Genomic DNA, 16,639 nt, shown 5'->3' with positions numbered 1-16,639 from the left:
TCTTTGACGAGTTGAGCGTCTAAGAGTAAAATCGTTGTCAACTACATCCGTGGCAGTGGCAACTGGTGAGTTAGACAGATCAGGCTCAGACTGGATTGAATCTGACGGTAAGTCTTCGTCCATCGAAACTACAGTAGGTATGTTTAGGGGCTCAGGTGAGTTTACAGGTAAGTTGTCTGTGTTTGATTCATTTCCTTGATCCTCTTCATTTTCTTCTACACTTGACTCTGATTCATTATTGCTTGTCTCCAGCTCAAGTTCATCAGGAGGGACAGAACTAACAGAAGAGGGAGTTGGAGAACTGATTCCGTCAGGTTCACTTGTGACAGAGACAGCCGGGACTGGACATATTTTCTCCACAGTGAAACGGACAGCAGGTAAGTCAAGACTTAGGGGGACCATGTTCCTCAGACACTTCAGCAGCAGGTGAGTCAGTGTGGATATCGGGATCAGGGTTGAGACGAGTACGAGGTCGAGTTACATCACTGTTCTCATTGGCCGGAAGAAAGCCGCAAGGAAGGAGGAGGTCTCTATGGAGAGTGCGTACAGGTCCATCTTTGTGCTCAGGCTTTACTTTGTAAACTGGGAGATCTCCAGCTCTGCTGATCACAACAAAGATACCACTCTCCCATTTGTCTGAGAGTTTGTGTTTTCCTCTGAGATGTACATTTCTCACAAGTACTCTGTCTCCGACATCCAATGCTGATGGTATGATTCGCTGGTCGAAGCGTGTTTTGTTTCGTTCAGCAGATTTGAGTGTTCTTTTCAGCAATCTTGAAGCTCTCTTCAAGGCGTGACTTTAAATCTTGCACATACTGTGAATGGTTTTTGTGCTTGTTTTCCTGCAGTGGAAGACCAAAAGCGAGGTCAACAGGCAGACGAGGTGATCGTCCAAACATTAGTTCATACGGGGCGTAACCGGTAACCTCGTTCTTGGTGCAGTTATATGCATGAACTAATGGCTTCACATAGTCTTTCCATTTCGACTTCTGCTTTTCCTCCAGTGTTCCAAGCATACTCAAGAGCGTACGATTGAATCGTTCCACCGGATTGCCTCTTGGGTGGTATGGCGTCGTGCGGCTCTTTTGTATACCTGCCACCTCACACAGCTCTTTAATTAGCCTCGACTCAAAATCCGGCCCCTGGTCACTATGGATTCTCTCAGGGATGCCGTAGTAGACAATAAAATTGTCCCATAAACACTTTGCCACAGTTCTTGCTTTTTGGTTTGGCGTTGGAATGGCCACCGCAAACTTGGTAAAGTGATCTGTTAGAACAAGTATGTCTCTGGTGTTACTTGAGTCAGGCTCGAGGCTCAGGAAATCCATACATAGTAATTCGAGAGGACGTGAAGAGATGATGTTGACCACTGGAGCAGATTTATTGGGCAGCGCCTTCCTCCGGACACAACGACCACAAGTCTTGATTTTGTGTTCTACGTCCATGGCCATTTTGGGCCAGAAAAATCGGGCACGGACCAAGTCAAGGGTTCGCTGGATTCCTAGATGACCCATGTCGTCATGAAGGCTCTTGAGAACAACCGGGCGGAGTTCTTCTGGAAGGACCAGCTGGGAAGACAAGGTATCGTTATCTTGCCGTTTTCGGTAGAGAACACCATCAATGAGCTCTAATCTTGTCCATTCCCTCAATAGAAAAGGGAGTTTAGGCAGCTCTGCTCGGGCTGTTGGAGGGACCTTTTCTCCGGTCTCCATCTGATGGATGAGCTCTCGGATGCTAGGGTCTTGTCTCTGTTTCTCTTTCAAGCTGGTGTGAGACATCGCAGGAACAACAGATAAGGGGTCTTCATCGATGTACATTTCAGGAACGGAAGCAGCTTGGATAGAGAGCGACGACAACATTTTGGGGAAATCTTTGAACATTTTTTGGTGGAAAAAAAGAAATGTTAAAAATGTTTAAGAACATTCACATAAAAATCAACCATCAACCGTTTTACTGATATATATATGGAATAATTTTAGATATTTTTGGGATTTTTCTGCAAGATTTTTACTCATTTTTTGAAAATATTTACAAGAATTTTCTTGCCAAATTTGGGGGATTTTTTTGATAAAACTTTTAAGGGAAACTTTTAAGGAATTATTGGAATTTTCTTCCTGAAGGTTTTGCAACTTTTCAGAAATTTGGGGAATTTGCTGAATTTTTGCATTTTTTTCAGATATGCAAACAACATTTTTGGTGCCCATAAATGAAGACAACCGGAGGGTTACCATCATTTTATTCTGCATGTCTCATTTTAAAATTTGTTAAAATATGTCATTTGTACAAAGCAAATTCTGGGAAAGGCTAAAAATGTAGTGCTATTGGCTGCAGCCATTCATGACAAGAACTCTGTGACTGTTGGGTTGAACTGCAGGCTGTGTTTGTATGTTTACACAGAGCACATATGAATCTGAATTATGGAAACAAATGAAAAATGCAAGTGGTCAAATGTCTAAAGGACTGATAGCCACCAATGTTTGTAACACCTGTGGCTATTTGGAAAACTGTTGTCTAAGTTAATGCCTTTTTTGTTTAAAATACACATCAAAATGTGGACATTTGTTCCTCTTTAGTGCAAACTTGGGCTCCACCAGCATCAGATGATGTAATAACGGCTCACTGAAGGAGGTCCTACACTGACCCACATGTATGGGAATGATCCATCATGATAACAGCTGTTGAACTGGATGATAACATCTAAAACTGTTGGAAAATCATTCAGTGCTTCAGGATCCCGGCACCAAACAGTTTACATGTGAGACTAAAAGATTAGATATAAGAATGTAGGTGAACATGTTCTAGAGTTATATTCTAAACACCAACATGACTAGAAGAAGTCTCCTTTGCAGTATGACAGTTAAAATGTCATGAAAAAGACTAAACTAACGTTGAATTTCTATTTATTTTAGAAAAATGGAAAGAAAACCTAGAATGAACACACAGGTATGCTCAGAGGTGTTACCGGCACTGGAACACATGGCTGTTTTTATAAACTGTAGATACTTTACTACTAGAATTTTTAGTTTATTTCCATACTTTTGTGTTTGTTCTGTGTCTACACAGCCTGCAGTTCAACCAAAACGTCCCTGAAATTTTGTCACATGACCAGTGGCGTTGGGAAGCACTTTTGTTTTTCATAGAATCTGAATTTAGATGAAATATCCTGATTTTGAGCCTAGATTTGGGTCATTTGTCTGAGCAGTGAATGAATCGTCAGAGAGTTAAAAATCTGACAAATTCTTTCTGTTTTTGTAGTTTCTGGTTGGAAAGTAGTGTCATTCTGGGAACTTTTTTTTTTAAAAGATAAAATGTGACTTTTAGGGTTTGGATGAGATCTCAGGTCCCAACAGGTAAACACCTTCCTGCCCTCTAGTGGTCGACACATGTTGGGTCATCTTCCGTATATTTGACCAGTTCCGTGCTCACATGATTTTCTGCTGCACTTCCTGTGATTTTATACAATCTGAGGAGTTTCAAAGCCAGGATCCGCTGACCTTTAGCCCTTCATGTGTAAACAGAACTGATTCCTGCTGGACTACAGGAAATAACTCAGAGTTTTATCTTTAACTTCCTCTTAAGATGGTTCTGTCCAGCCGCTGCCCTTTGAATACAGCGTTTTAAACCAGGCGATGGGTCGCTGATGAAGCCCTGCACTGCTCTAATGTTAATGGATGATAATGATTGGTGTGTTTTGGCTCCTCTGTCTCCTGAAAGTTAACGAGCAGCGAGTCAGAAACAAAGACGGAGGCACAGCTTCTCACATTACAGAAAGAAAAAACACAGAGATGAGAGAAGAGCTTCCCTCAGAGTTCAAGTCTGTGACCTGTGTGATTATTCCTCTTTATCTCAGTCCAGCAGGGAACCCACGGCTCTGTGACGAAGTCTGGACTTTTATTAATACACAGAAACATAAACCTGACAAAATCTGGCAGCAAGGGCTCAGAAAAACATGATGGAATACTGAAAAGATAAAAATTCTTTTTATAGACACTAATTTTACAGATTTAACCTGTTTGTTAAATTATTAAGTGTTTTCTTGTTTTTTTCTTCTTTTAGCTGTTTTTTATGGTACAATATTTAACATTTTTACTATATTTCTACCGTTTTCCAGCATCTATCTCATAAATGTGGCGACACACATCTGTTTGAAAATTCACTTTCTGGAAACAGCTTCTTTTTGAAGGCAACAAAAGCAGAAATCATTGAGTTTTACAGTGAAGACTTGGCTTAGTGTGTGTCTGTGTGTCTGTGTGTGTCTGTGTGTGTGTGTGTGTGTGTGTGTGTGTGTGTGTGTGTGTCTGTGTGTGTCTGTGTGTGTGTATGTGTCTGTGTGTGTGTGTGTGTGTGTGTGTGTGTGTGTGTGTGTGTGTGTGTGTGTCTGTGTGTGTCTGTGTGTGTGTATGTGTCTGTGTGTGTGTGTGTGTGTGTGTGTCTGTGTGTGTGTATGTGTCTGTGTGTGTGTGTGTGTGTGTGTGTGTGTGTCTGTGTGTGTGTATGTGTGTGTATGTGTCTGTGTGTGTGTGTGTGTGTGTGTGTGTGTCTGTGTGTGTATGTGTGTGTGTGTGTGTGTGTGTGTCTGTGTGTGTGTATGTGTGTGTGTGTGTGTGTGTGTGTGTGTGTGTCTGTGTGTGTGTGTGTGTGTGTGTGTGTGTGTGTGTGTGTGTGTGTGTGTGTGTGTGTGTGTGTGTGTGTGTGTGTGTGTGTGTGTGTGTCTGTGTGTGTGTATGTGTGTGTGTGTGTGTGTGTGTGTGTGTGTCTGTGTGTGTGTGTGTGTGTGTGTGTGTGTGTCTGTGTGTGTGTATGTGTCTGTGTGTGTGTGTGTGTGTGTGTGTGTGTCTGTGTGTGTGTATGTGTCTGTGTGTGTGTGTGTGTGTGTGTGTGTGTGTGTGTCTGTGTGTGTGTCTGTGTGTGTGTGTGTGTGTGTGTGTGTGTGTGTGTGTGTGTGTGTGTGTGTGTGTGTGTGTGGGATCCACACAGTGACCCAGAGAACCAGATATGGTGCCTGAATGCTGCTGAGGAAGACTCTCTATCTTTATCATTTCCATCCTCCTCCTGTGCTGGAGACGCCCAACTTTCCCTCTCAGCCTCTACAGATGTCATGAGGAGCTTTCTGTAGATTTGATTCTTTAAAGTCGGATCCCAGAGTGCTACTGTCAGGTGGAAATCTAATCATCTTAACTCTGGGGGTGAACTCCAGAAAGCCGTGACTCCAAATCGACACCAATCTAATCCAACTTTCAAGTGTTAATCCTCGTATGGAGATGGAGCCCCGGCAGTGTCAGAAGCCCCACAAACAATTTCTGTAAATCTGTTTTTTACTCCTGAAATCATTGCCTGTAAAGCTGAGCTGGCCTCCTGCTGAACCTCCTCATATCAGCTTCCAGACTCTCCTCATCCTGCTTTCTTCTCTCACGCTGGCAGGCAGAGTTCCATTATGAGGATAGCGCTTTGCTTCTCTTTCCACTCTTTTTTCTGAGCTGAGCTAACCGGCGGCTGACTGCAGACTGGGGATGCTTGGATCCATGAAATGTACATTTAAAATTAGTCCATTCACAAGTAAGAAAGTGCTGTTTGTTCTCCATGTTGCACCGTTTATTACGACTCATTATATTCCATTAAAGCAGGGAAATTAAACTCATCTCAGTTCAGTTTCATCAACATTCAACTTCAGTTCATCATTTCCACATCACAACTTCCAGATCACAGAGTGTCGATAAAGGAACACAACATTTAGTCACCTGGAACTGAACTATAGAGGATTTACTGGAGGATCAAAACAACAAAATCAGACAAAACAATAACAAAACAGGACAACATATTAGAAAAATGAGGCACATGACACAAAACAAAACAAAAAAGAGACAAAAAAGTTACAAAATGACAACAAATTGGAAAAAATTGAGACAAATACAGAAATGACACAAACGAGACAAAAAATTATTTAAAAAATGAAACAAAATGACAAAAAAGTAGACTAACAACACAAGCGAGACAAAAAAATACAAAACGACAAAACAATGAATAAAGCAAAACACAAAATAACAAAACTTAGACAAAAAACACAAGCAAGACAAAGAGGAAACATAAAATGACAAAAATGAGAAACAAAACGACAAAAACATGAGACAAAAGTCAGAAACAACAAAAACAGACAAAATATTACAAAAATTAGACACAAAACGACAAAAGAACAATCTAGTATTTTACTTTCTGATCCAAACAACTTGTCATGGTCTAGAAATTATTTTAATTTATAGTTTTACTAATTTACAATCTGCAGTTAATGTCTTCTCTGGAATTTTTACACTTTGAGGGCCGGATTGGACCCTCTGGAGGACCGCTTTTGGCCCACGGACCTCATGTTGGACACCCCTGTTATAAGCGATGTTGTGAAATAATAAACTATGACTCAGATTAAGCTGCCAGTGTTTCTGGTTGAATCGTTTCTTTGACGCACCGTTCCCACTGCTGACGTCAGAAGGATGTCGATCGTCTCATTTGACTCTCAGCAAGAAAGAATCATTTCACAGAATGTTGAAATTATTCCTGCTGTTAAAGTTTTTTAGAGCTAAAAGCAGCAGCGCTTCCAGTTTCTCCAAAGTGTAATGAGGAGAAGCTCGAGGTGGTGTCCAGGTGTCAGGTATAGATCTTTAGTTCCACCGTGTCTAATTCTTCATGGTTTAAGCAACGTTGGATAATTCTCCGTGATCCATCCGTCTCTCTTTGTGTTTCCCTAAACAGCAAAAACCCACACCAGTCTTTCTGAGGAAGGACACGATAAATCGCCTCCTAGTTCGCCCCAAGAGGCGTTAATTATTCAAGAAACACAAATCAAATCCAGAGCGAGCCCCGGCAGCAGACTTTCTGCTTGTTACTGAGTCTGCAGCAGATTCCCTTTGATTTTCAGTCGTGTTGTGTGGCGTCTCTACAGCTCAACGTCCACTGAGCTGGGACTGACTTACTGCAGAGGAATCCTTCTTCTGCCTCATAATCAAGTCGTGAGCCTGAAATTCTTTTTTGTTCTATTCCTTGAGGCTGAGCTCATCTGGTATTCAGATCAGGCTGCAGCAGCAGACATTATTTACCTCCGTTGCCTTCTGGATACGCTTTCCATACAATAAACCACCTGATCACACCTTTCTGCCTTTCCATCTGCTATCTGCAGCCTCCTGCATTCAACCCACGATTTAAATGTAAAGCAGGAGAGTCAGCAGCAGAAATAAACATGGCAGGTGTTACTGTACACAGCCCACGGCTTCTTCTTCCTCCTCTTCCCTTTCTAGTAGCAGGAAATAGAAACGATGACGAGTGGTTTTTAGTCGCTGCAGCAGCTGTGAACGCTGCCTCGGCTTCCTGTTCAGATCCAGAGACCAGCTTCACATCCATTCTGGGTTTCTCACCTCGCTGCAGGTCGTGTTTCACCAACAGGATTTTCCTATTTAGAAACCAGAATTACAGATTAGATCACACCTGTTCATCTATTGTGATTGTTTAGATGCGTTATTGTGGGGTCAGTATATAACTACAGGACTTTTTCTTTTATCATAGTTGACATTTTTGCTGTTTTCAGGCCTAAAATCAGCGCTACATGGCATTTTAGAGAAAGATTCTTGTAAATACGCTTTTGTAGTGCTATCATGATCAGTAAAACATCATTTAAATGTCAAATGATTCAGAATTATATCCCCTTCCAGTAACTGCATCACTTCTAAGTTGAGCAGTAGGGATTTGCTGGCATGTAATATTCAGTCCGTCCAGGATTTCGTGTTGTTTTTCCAGATTGTTGCGTCCCTAAAATGACTGAATTTGTGGCAGCTTTTCTAAAAAACTGTGATGTTTTAAGCGTATTTGTTACGATGAAATTGTGGGAGACAGTTGCTAAATAGTTGCATTTTTTAAGCTTTTAGAACATGTTTCAACATTTTAATTGCCAATATTTCATCCTCCAACCAGAGCTGATGTGACAACGTTCTTCCTACACCACCTTTTAGTTGTAGGAGCTTCAGGAGAAACCAGCCGGACTTCTCTGGAAGACGTTTCTAGAAACATCTTCACTAATTTCCAGAATAACCAGAGTGTTTTTATTGCACAATGACAGATTTAACCAAGCATCCGTGGTTAGTTCTTAATTCACGATTGACTTTTTAGTTCCATTATCCACTTCCTCGTTACATCCACGATTAGACAACACAAACAGTACAAAAATTAAAATCAGTTCCAACTAAAATCAGTCGGCAAGAAAATTCTTGTAAATATTTTCAAAAAATCAGCATACATGTACATCAAACACATGTAGGGTTCCCACGCGTCCTGGAAAACCTGGAAAATGACTGACCAATTTTCCTGTCAAACATATGGAAAATGAGAAAAAAGGTCAAATGTCCTGGAAATGGTGAACTTATCCTGTAAAATATTTATCCTCCCCCTGTCAATACAAACGTGTTAAAAGTTCTGTGCATGCATGTGTGTTGTCCTCTTCTGGGCAGCATTAAGGCATATAATATGTATAATAATATATATATAATAGCGCTTCTGTGCCTCTAGCCGGTGCAGCGCCCCACGTGACGCTACCAGCCAATCAAATCTGCGTTTCCGCTTCCAGCAGTTCTGCATCCCAGTTCTTCCAGTTTAGCGACTTTTCAGACCCCGTTAAGGACTGATCGCCTGGAGATAAAACTAGTGACTGTTAGCTGAAAAGTGTGGCTAGTGTTGGTCCACCAGTGTGAGGGTTTTCTGTCCCGTGGGCGGCCACAGGTTCCTCTCTGTCCTCCGTGGAGTGACAGCAGAGGAGAGTTCTAGTGGGCGTGTCGCTTCCTGATTGGCTGTGAGATGCAACATCTGTGATTTCAGCACAGCGGGAGTTTAACAGGGAATCTGAATGGACCACGTTTCACTCAGTAGTTCACACCTGTTTTACTGTCTGACACAAATAAGGGAATGAAAACAACATGAGGAATTCTGTTGTATTACTATGTGCACAGATAGATGGAGAGAAGAAATTAGAGACATTAACCACTTTTCATGTCGACTTAATCTCTGTAATTTCCAATAAAAGTAGTTGTCAACAGAGTGAGATGTGCACAGAGACCTCAGGGAAGAGGAGAAGACTGGAACTATGACATGTTCATTTGAACCGCTAGCAGGGATCAAGAAGCTAAAATAACTGAGCAACTTCTTGGAGGAGCATTTTTATTAGAATCACATTGTTTTATATTGACCTTATTGCACTGCAGGATAAAGTTTTATTTTGATATTTGGGTTATATTTATGACATTTTATGATGTGCTTGGGTATTTTGGCAGTGATTTTGATTTTAACTATGTTTGAGAAATGCAGGTGCCAGATGTGTAAAAAATCTGAGTTGTGCAGTAAACTGACATGAAACAAAGGAAATAGTTTTTCAGTGATTTATTGAAAATATACAAATATTTTTAAATGAATTGCACCAGAGAAAGTAAGAGAGAAGAGAAAGATGAGTTGGGAATTACCCAGTTGAACACTGTAACTCCAGTTTGTCATGCTAGTGAAGCGCTAAGTGCTACGCTGTAATCTGTGGGTGTGTTTGCATTATTCTGTCATACATTTGTCATAATTATTTTTCATAGATAAATTATAGCCATAGACTGCACATCAGATGTCTGAGTAATAAATACAGAAACAATCTGGGTAAATGCAGGTTACAGCTGTAGTAAAGAACACTTCCAAAGAATGAGGGGGACGGGAATGTATTAGTGTCTGACGTGATAACGTGTCTGTAGCTGCTGGAAATGTCCTGGAAAAGTCCTGGAAAATCATTTCAGGGAAAGAGTGGGAATCCTGATATATATCAGGAAAACTTTGAAGACTTTCTTAAGAACATTCACATAAAAATCAACCAAGATCCAGTGAAATTTGCTGGATTTTGGTAGATTTTTATGTGAATGTTCTTGAGAAACATTTTTAACATTTCTTTTTTTCTACCAAAAAATGTTCAAAGACTTCCCAAAAATGTTGAAAATATGGACATCAGAAGTTTCACTGTGAAAATATATATTTTTTCCACATTTTCAGACTTTAAAATAGGTCAATTTTGACCCACAGGATGACACAAGGGTTAATACAAACAGAATGTAAGACTTTTTCCAACTTGTCATCCCAGCATTTTATGAAAAATTCCTGGCAGCAGCAGAAACAGAGCTGTCAGTAGTGGAATATCCTATGTATGTGCGTTACGTTTGGAACTGCTATGATTGGTGGAACTCACAGGAGGCGGGACAGAATGGCAGAAAAGTTGCAATGATTGGACAAAATTGCAAGGTGATGCAGAATTCATGGAGATTGGTTGAATTTGAGTTAATTGTTGCTGGAGGGACTGAATATTAAAAACTATCAGGTTAGTATTTACTATTATGCCTAAAGGTCCTGCAGCAGAAACTCAGCAAACTTTTCATCACATTCAATCCTTCATTTGTCCACCTTTATTTTGATGAGACTTCGTCCTCCTACCGGTGCTGCAGAGACGTTTTATTCAGCTGCTCTTTGTTGGAAGGCTTGTTTTGTTCAACCTTTCTCTGTTCTGTTGGCTTCAGCTCAGGCAGCATACAGATACTGGGCCATGTCATATTTTTACCTCAGTGTGCTTTGGGTTGTTTCTTACCAAAAATATTCCTCTTCTGCCAAGCTGCTGCACACTGAGAGTGAGTAGTTGGGTTCATCCACAGATTCATGATGCCATCTATACATAGCAGCCTCCCATATCTCCCCAACACCTTCACACCTCCATGCTTCACTGTCAGGACTATATGTTCACTGTAGTATCTCTGGACAGATTCATGTCCCCATCTGAGCTAAACTACTTTATCTTGGTCTTAACTGACCACAGAATGTGCTCCACCACACATCTAGCATCTTTTCATGTTCTTTGGCAAAGTTTCATCTCACAGTTTTTTGGGGGGAAAAAAGAGCAAACAGGGTGTTTTTCTTGGACACATCTGTAAAGGTTGATGTATGAACGTCCTTCTAAGCTGTCACAGAAACTCTGATGTCCGTTCCCTGTGCCCAGTCTGAAGCAGCTTTTCAGAGCTTGATTGTAGAACCAGTGCACAGTCTGTGGCGTTGTTTCAGGAGCACCACCGCTGCAGCTCCGATTAGTGCTGCAGCGTTTCAGGAGGACCACCACTGCAGCTCTGATTAGTGCTGATGGGTTTCAGGAGGACCGCCGCTGCAGCTCCGATTAGTGCTGCAGCATTTCAGGAGGACCACCGCTGCAGCTCCGATTACTGCTGCAGCGTTTCAGGAGGACCACCGCTGCAGCTCCGATTACTGCTGCAGCGTTTCAGGAGGACCACCGCTGCAGCTCCGATTAGTGCTGCAGCGTTTCAGGAGGACCACCGCTGCAGCTCCGATTAGTGCTGCAGCATTTCAGGAGGACCACCGCTGCAGCTCCGATTAGTGCTGATGGGTTTCAGGAGGACCACCGCTGCAGCTCCGATTAGTGCTGCAGCGTTTCAGGAGGACCACCGCTGCAGCTCCGATTAGTGCTGCAGCGTTTCAGGAGGACCACCGCTGCAGCTCCGATTAGTGCTGCAGCGTTTCAGGAGGACTACCGCTGCAGCTCCGATTAGTGCTGCAGCGTTTCAGGAGGACCACCGCTGCAGCGCCGATTAGCGCTGCACCGTTTCAGGAGGATCACCGCTGCAGCTCCGATTAGTGCTGCAGCGTTTCAGGAGGACCACCGCTGCAGCTCCGATTAGTGCTGATGGGTTTCAGGAGGACCACCGCTGCAGCTCCGATTACTGCTGCAGCATTTCAGGAGGACCACCGTTGCAGCTCCGATTACTGCTGCAGCGTTTCAGGAGGACTACCGCTGCAGCTCCGATTAGTGCTGCAGCGTTTCAGGAGGACCACCGCTGCAGCGCCGATTAGTGCTGCAGCGTTTCAGGAGGACCACCGCTGCAGCTCCGATTAGTGCTGCAGCGTTTCAGGAGGACCACCGCTGCAGCTCCGATTACTGCTGCAGCATTTCAGGAGGACCACCGCTGCAGCTCTGATTAGTGCTGCAGCATTTCAGGAGGACCACCGCTGCAGCTCCGATTACTGCTGCAGCATTTCAGGAGGACCACCGCTGCAGCTCCGATTACTGCTGCAGCATTTCAGGAGGACCACCGCTGCAGCTCTGATTAGTGCTGCTATGGTTCATTCTATACCTCCTGATTACTCCTCACTCTGTGTTTCTGCTAATTAAGGTCCAAGCAGTGGATGGTGTGAAGATCCATCTGAAACCTTCGGGTTTTTTCATTAGTTTTTACCTGGCAAAACAATCTCAAATGTGAAGGCATAAAACTACTCAAAAAAGCATAAAAATTTGTACACATCAGGACCGTTGTAGGATTTGAGATTTTGGTTTTATCAGCTTGGATCTTTTCTAGTCATTTTGGATCATTTTTGTGTCTTTGGGATCATTTTCAAGTCATTTAGGACAAATTCCATGTCATTCTGGACTAATTTTCTGGAATTATGGATCATTTTCAAGTCATTCTGGACGAGTTAATATAGAATTGCAGGACATTTTGTATCATGGTGGACATTTTAGTGATATCCAGTCATTTTTTATTAATAAGTGATTGTTTCCATAATAAATAATTATGGAATTTGTAAAGACATGGTCATAATGAACATAAAAAACATTAGTTTTTTTTATACTTTGAATAAAAATGTATGCAGATATATCCCATGGACTTCAGAAGTCCTTCAGTTATAAATTGAACTAAAAACTTAATTCTGGAGGTGTCTGACAGACCTTCTAAAGGTTTTGAGTGCTTCTGGAACAAACAGAGATCCTCTTCAGGGTGTAAATAGGAAAAGAGACCCTCTTGTTCTGTTCATACTGTGATTCAGTGGCTCTAATCTCGTAATCCGGATGGTGAACTCAGGTGTCTCGTCTTCTCAGCTCCTCTTCTTTGCTCCCTGCAGCGGCCATCCTGGATGACCAGTCGGTTTGCGGCCGAGGCGAGCGTCTGGCGCTGGCGCTGGCGAGGGAGAACATCAACAGTCTGATGGAGGGCTCGTCCCAGGCCAGGGTGGAGGTGGACGTCTACGAGCTGCAGAAGGACTCCCAGTACGACACCACCGACACCAGTAAGTGTCCTCCTCTGTCTCCCCACGCTGACATTTCCACGGAAGGTAAACTCCACTAAGTGTTCAGAGCGAGGAAACATCAACCTTTATTGAACACGGCAGGTCAATGGGGCGGCAGCCACTAATCACTGTTCCACACACAGTAAAGCTGTAGACGTTCAGCATGTCTGCACACCACTGAGCAAACAGCCCCTCAGAAGAAGTTAAACAAGCCTCATTTAGCTACACCATGCAGAAAACACGCGGTCAGTTCCCTTTTATCTGCACCAACCCTTCCAGTATTAATCCAGAACGATGATCTGAATGCATCGCTGAATAAGGAGGAATATTCCAGGACAATTTTCACCTTTTTCTGTCGTTCACATGTGATTACACTGATGATGCTGCCTTTAACAGGTTATTTATGGTCAGAATCATGTTCCTATAGCTAAGAATGTCCACTAAAAAACAGACAAAATCTAGAAAAAGATCCTTCTAATTGGAAGGAACTTTAAATGTTTTGACATTAACATCTGATTATTATTGTAGAAAAATCATGTTTTTATGCTTTTGTAGGGGCATAACTTTATTGACTTCACTTCAGAGAAAAAAGAAATGAAGTTAAGTTAAAACTGACTGACTTTGGCTCATTTCAGCAACAGAACAAAACGTTGGCAAAGTGTTTCTTCTTCTTCCTTTTCCAGTTTTGGGTCATGAAAACAATGAAATGCCAAACCGTGTTTTCAGATCTTCTCTTGAAAGAACCTCAGATTTCAGGCAAGAGATGCAAATTTAGCAGCCAGACAGTGTTTGATTAGGATGGAACAGATCACAGAGAGCCTTTAATGGGACAAAAGCACAAAATAATCATAAATGAAGCCAAGAAAAGGAAGACATTCAAACTTACAAACAAAAAAAACAACAAGGAGACTTTGTAAATGAGCTAAAGTGACCCTTTAATCCAGAGGAGTCAAACTCATCTTAGTCCAGGTTCCACATCAAGTCCAGTCTGATCTCCAGTAAAACCAATAAAACCACAGCATAATAACCTATAAATAACCACAACTCCTAATGGTTCCTTTGTTTCAGTGCAAAAAAGTACATTCTGAAAATGTTCACATTTCAGGAATTATCTTTTTACTAAACATCATGAACAACCTGAAATTTCTTAAGAAAAATAAATTCAATTTCAGCAACATTCAGCCTCAGTTTATCATTTCCACATTACAACTTCCAGATCACAGAGTGTCGACAAAGGAACACAACATTTAGTCACCTGGAACTGAACCACAGAGTATTTTACTTTAGAAAAGACAAGAAAAAAAACAAAAACAAGACAAAATATTACAAAAATGACACACAAACAACCAAAGCAAGAAACAAAATGACAAAAAAATGAGACAAACGACACAAAAAAACCCAAAAAAGTTACAAAAAATTTGACAAAAAAATTACAGTGACAAAAAAATGAGAAAACCGTGAAACAAAACGATGCACAAAACAATTAATAAAGCACAACACAAAATGACAAAAATGAGACAAAAAGGAAACACAAAATAACAAAAATGTGACACAAATGATAAAAGCCAGACAAAAAAAGACAAAAACAACAAAATTGAGACAAAATAATACAAAAATGACACACAAGCAACAAAAGTGAGAAACAAAATGATACAAACAACACGAAACAAAACAAGAAAAGGGACAAAAAATTAGACAAAAAGTTACAAAAAAATTCACAAATGAGACAAAAATGACAAAACTGTGACATAAATGGTAAAAGTCAGACAAAAAAGTCCAAAAAACAACAAAAACAGACAAAAAAAAATTTAAAAAATGAGACACAAAATGACAAAAGAACAATGAACAATCTAGTATTTTACTTTCTGATCAAAACTTGTCATGGTCTAGAAATTATTTAAATTTATAGTTTTACTAATTTACAATCTGCAGTTAATGTCTTCTCTGGAATTTTTACACTTTGAGGGCCGGATTGGACCCTCTGGAAGGCCGCTTTTGGCCCACGGGCCTCACGTTGGACACCCCTGGTTTAATCACTCCTCTCTGACCTTCAGTATAGTTTTACTTCCTTCATCCTCTTCTCTGCTGTGTTCTTCTCTTCAGTCCTGCAGAAATCACACAAACAAACAGGTAGCATCGAGTCGAGGGCGGTTCTGAACAGTTTAGGTGTTCAGACGTGTTCAGACGTGTTCAGACGTGTAATTAAGCGTGTTGTCGGGCTACCAGCAGAACATGATGGAGGCAGCGAGGCAGACAGAGGGACAGGTGGAGGATGAGCGAGGTCGTTGTGACCGTAGAGCTGGATAACAGCTGCTGCAAATATTTAGTGGTTATGAACAGAGAGAGTTCACACACACACACACACACACACACACACACACACACACACACACACACACACAGTATACAGATGTTTCTCTGTAACTTCTGACAGCTCAAAGGCAGCAGGATGTAGTTTTAGTTCTAATTATTCAGAACCAGTCTGGGTCGGGTCGCAGTGGCTTTACTTTGCATTTGTGCTGAAACAATAACTACAGGAGGATTTATTTGTGGACTGTCTGCTGTGTTGGATGCAGGATCATAATTTGCAGCAAAGATTACTCACTTCTCTGAATCCTGAAATTTCCCGCAACATGCAGGTTTCAGTTTTCCATTAAGAAAACTAAGAAGCTTCATCAGTCTTTATTGGACTCTCTCAGAATTCTGTGGGTTTTTTTTCTTTTAACCCTCGTGTCGTCCTGCAGGTCAAAATTGACTCGTTTTAAAGTTTCAAAATGTGGGAAAAAATATATTTTTACAGTGAAATTTCTGATGTCCACATTTTCAACATTTTTGGGAAATTTTTGAACATTTTTGGTGGAAAAAAAAGAAATGTTAAAATGTTTCTGAAGAACATTGTTCTTAAAGAACATTGTTCTTAAAGAAAATATTACAAGTTTTACTAATATATATGGAATCACTTTAGATATTTTTAGGATATTTTTGGAAGATGTTTACAAATTTTTTGAAAATATTTACAAGAATTTTCTTGCCAAATTTAGGGGATTTTTTTTTTTTTAAATTAAACTTTTAAGGGAAACTTTTCAGGAATTATTGGAATTTTCTTCCTGAAGGTTTTGCAAATTTTCTGAAATTTGGGGAATTTTTTTGCTGAATTTTTGGATTTTTTTCAGACAAAGAAACTGTATTTTTTTGGGTGCCCAAAAGTGAAGACAACAGGAGGGTTAAAAAATGACTGAAAAACTGTCCAAAATTACATTAAAGTTGTTCAAAATGACGATAAACCGACAACATTTTTGTCCAGAAAGAGACAAGCGTGTCCAAAATGGTGAAAAACGTGTTCAGAACAACTCCAAAAGTGTTCAAAATAATCCAAAAGGAGTCCAGAATGTCTCAGAAATTGTCCGAAATCATTCAAAAATCAAGAAGTGTAGCTGATTTCCGTTCAGCTTCCATCCCTGTTGAAGTGATGTCCTGGTGCAGTGATTCTCTGCTCCCAGTGCTCCTGCAGCATCTGGAACAA

The 16,639-nt window shown here is 41.1% G+C and overlaps 1 protein-coding gene across 2 annotated transcripts in view; it reads left to right on the top strand.

Moving 5' to 3' along the window:
- Positions 1–16,639, top strand: part of LOC111567355 (glutamate receptor ionotropic, kainate 5-like) — a 320,960-nt gene that overhangs the window by 187,980 nt on the left and 116,341 nt on the right. For both annotated transcript variants that reach the window (XM_055018245.1, XM_055018246.1), the window contains exon 4: positions 12,952–13,116. In XM_055018245.1, coding sequence (XP_054874220.1) covers positions 12,952–13,116 — 165 coding nt within the window. The remainder of the gene's footprint in view (positions 1–12,951; positions 13,117–16,639) is intronic.

The sequence above is a fragment of the Amphiprion ocellaris genome, chromosome 15, assembly GCF_022539595.1.
Source record: "Amphiprion ocellaris isolate individual 3 ecotype Okinawa chromosome 15, ASM2253959v1, whole genome shotgun sequence".
Lineage (NCBI taxonomy): Eukaryota > Metazoa > Chordata > Actinopteri > Pomacentridae > Amphiprion > Amphiprion ocellaris.
This window is presented reverse-complemented; position numbering and strand designations above follow the sequence as displayed.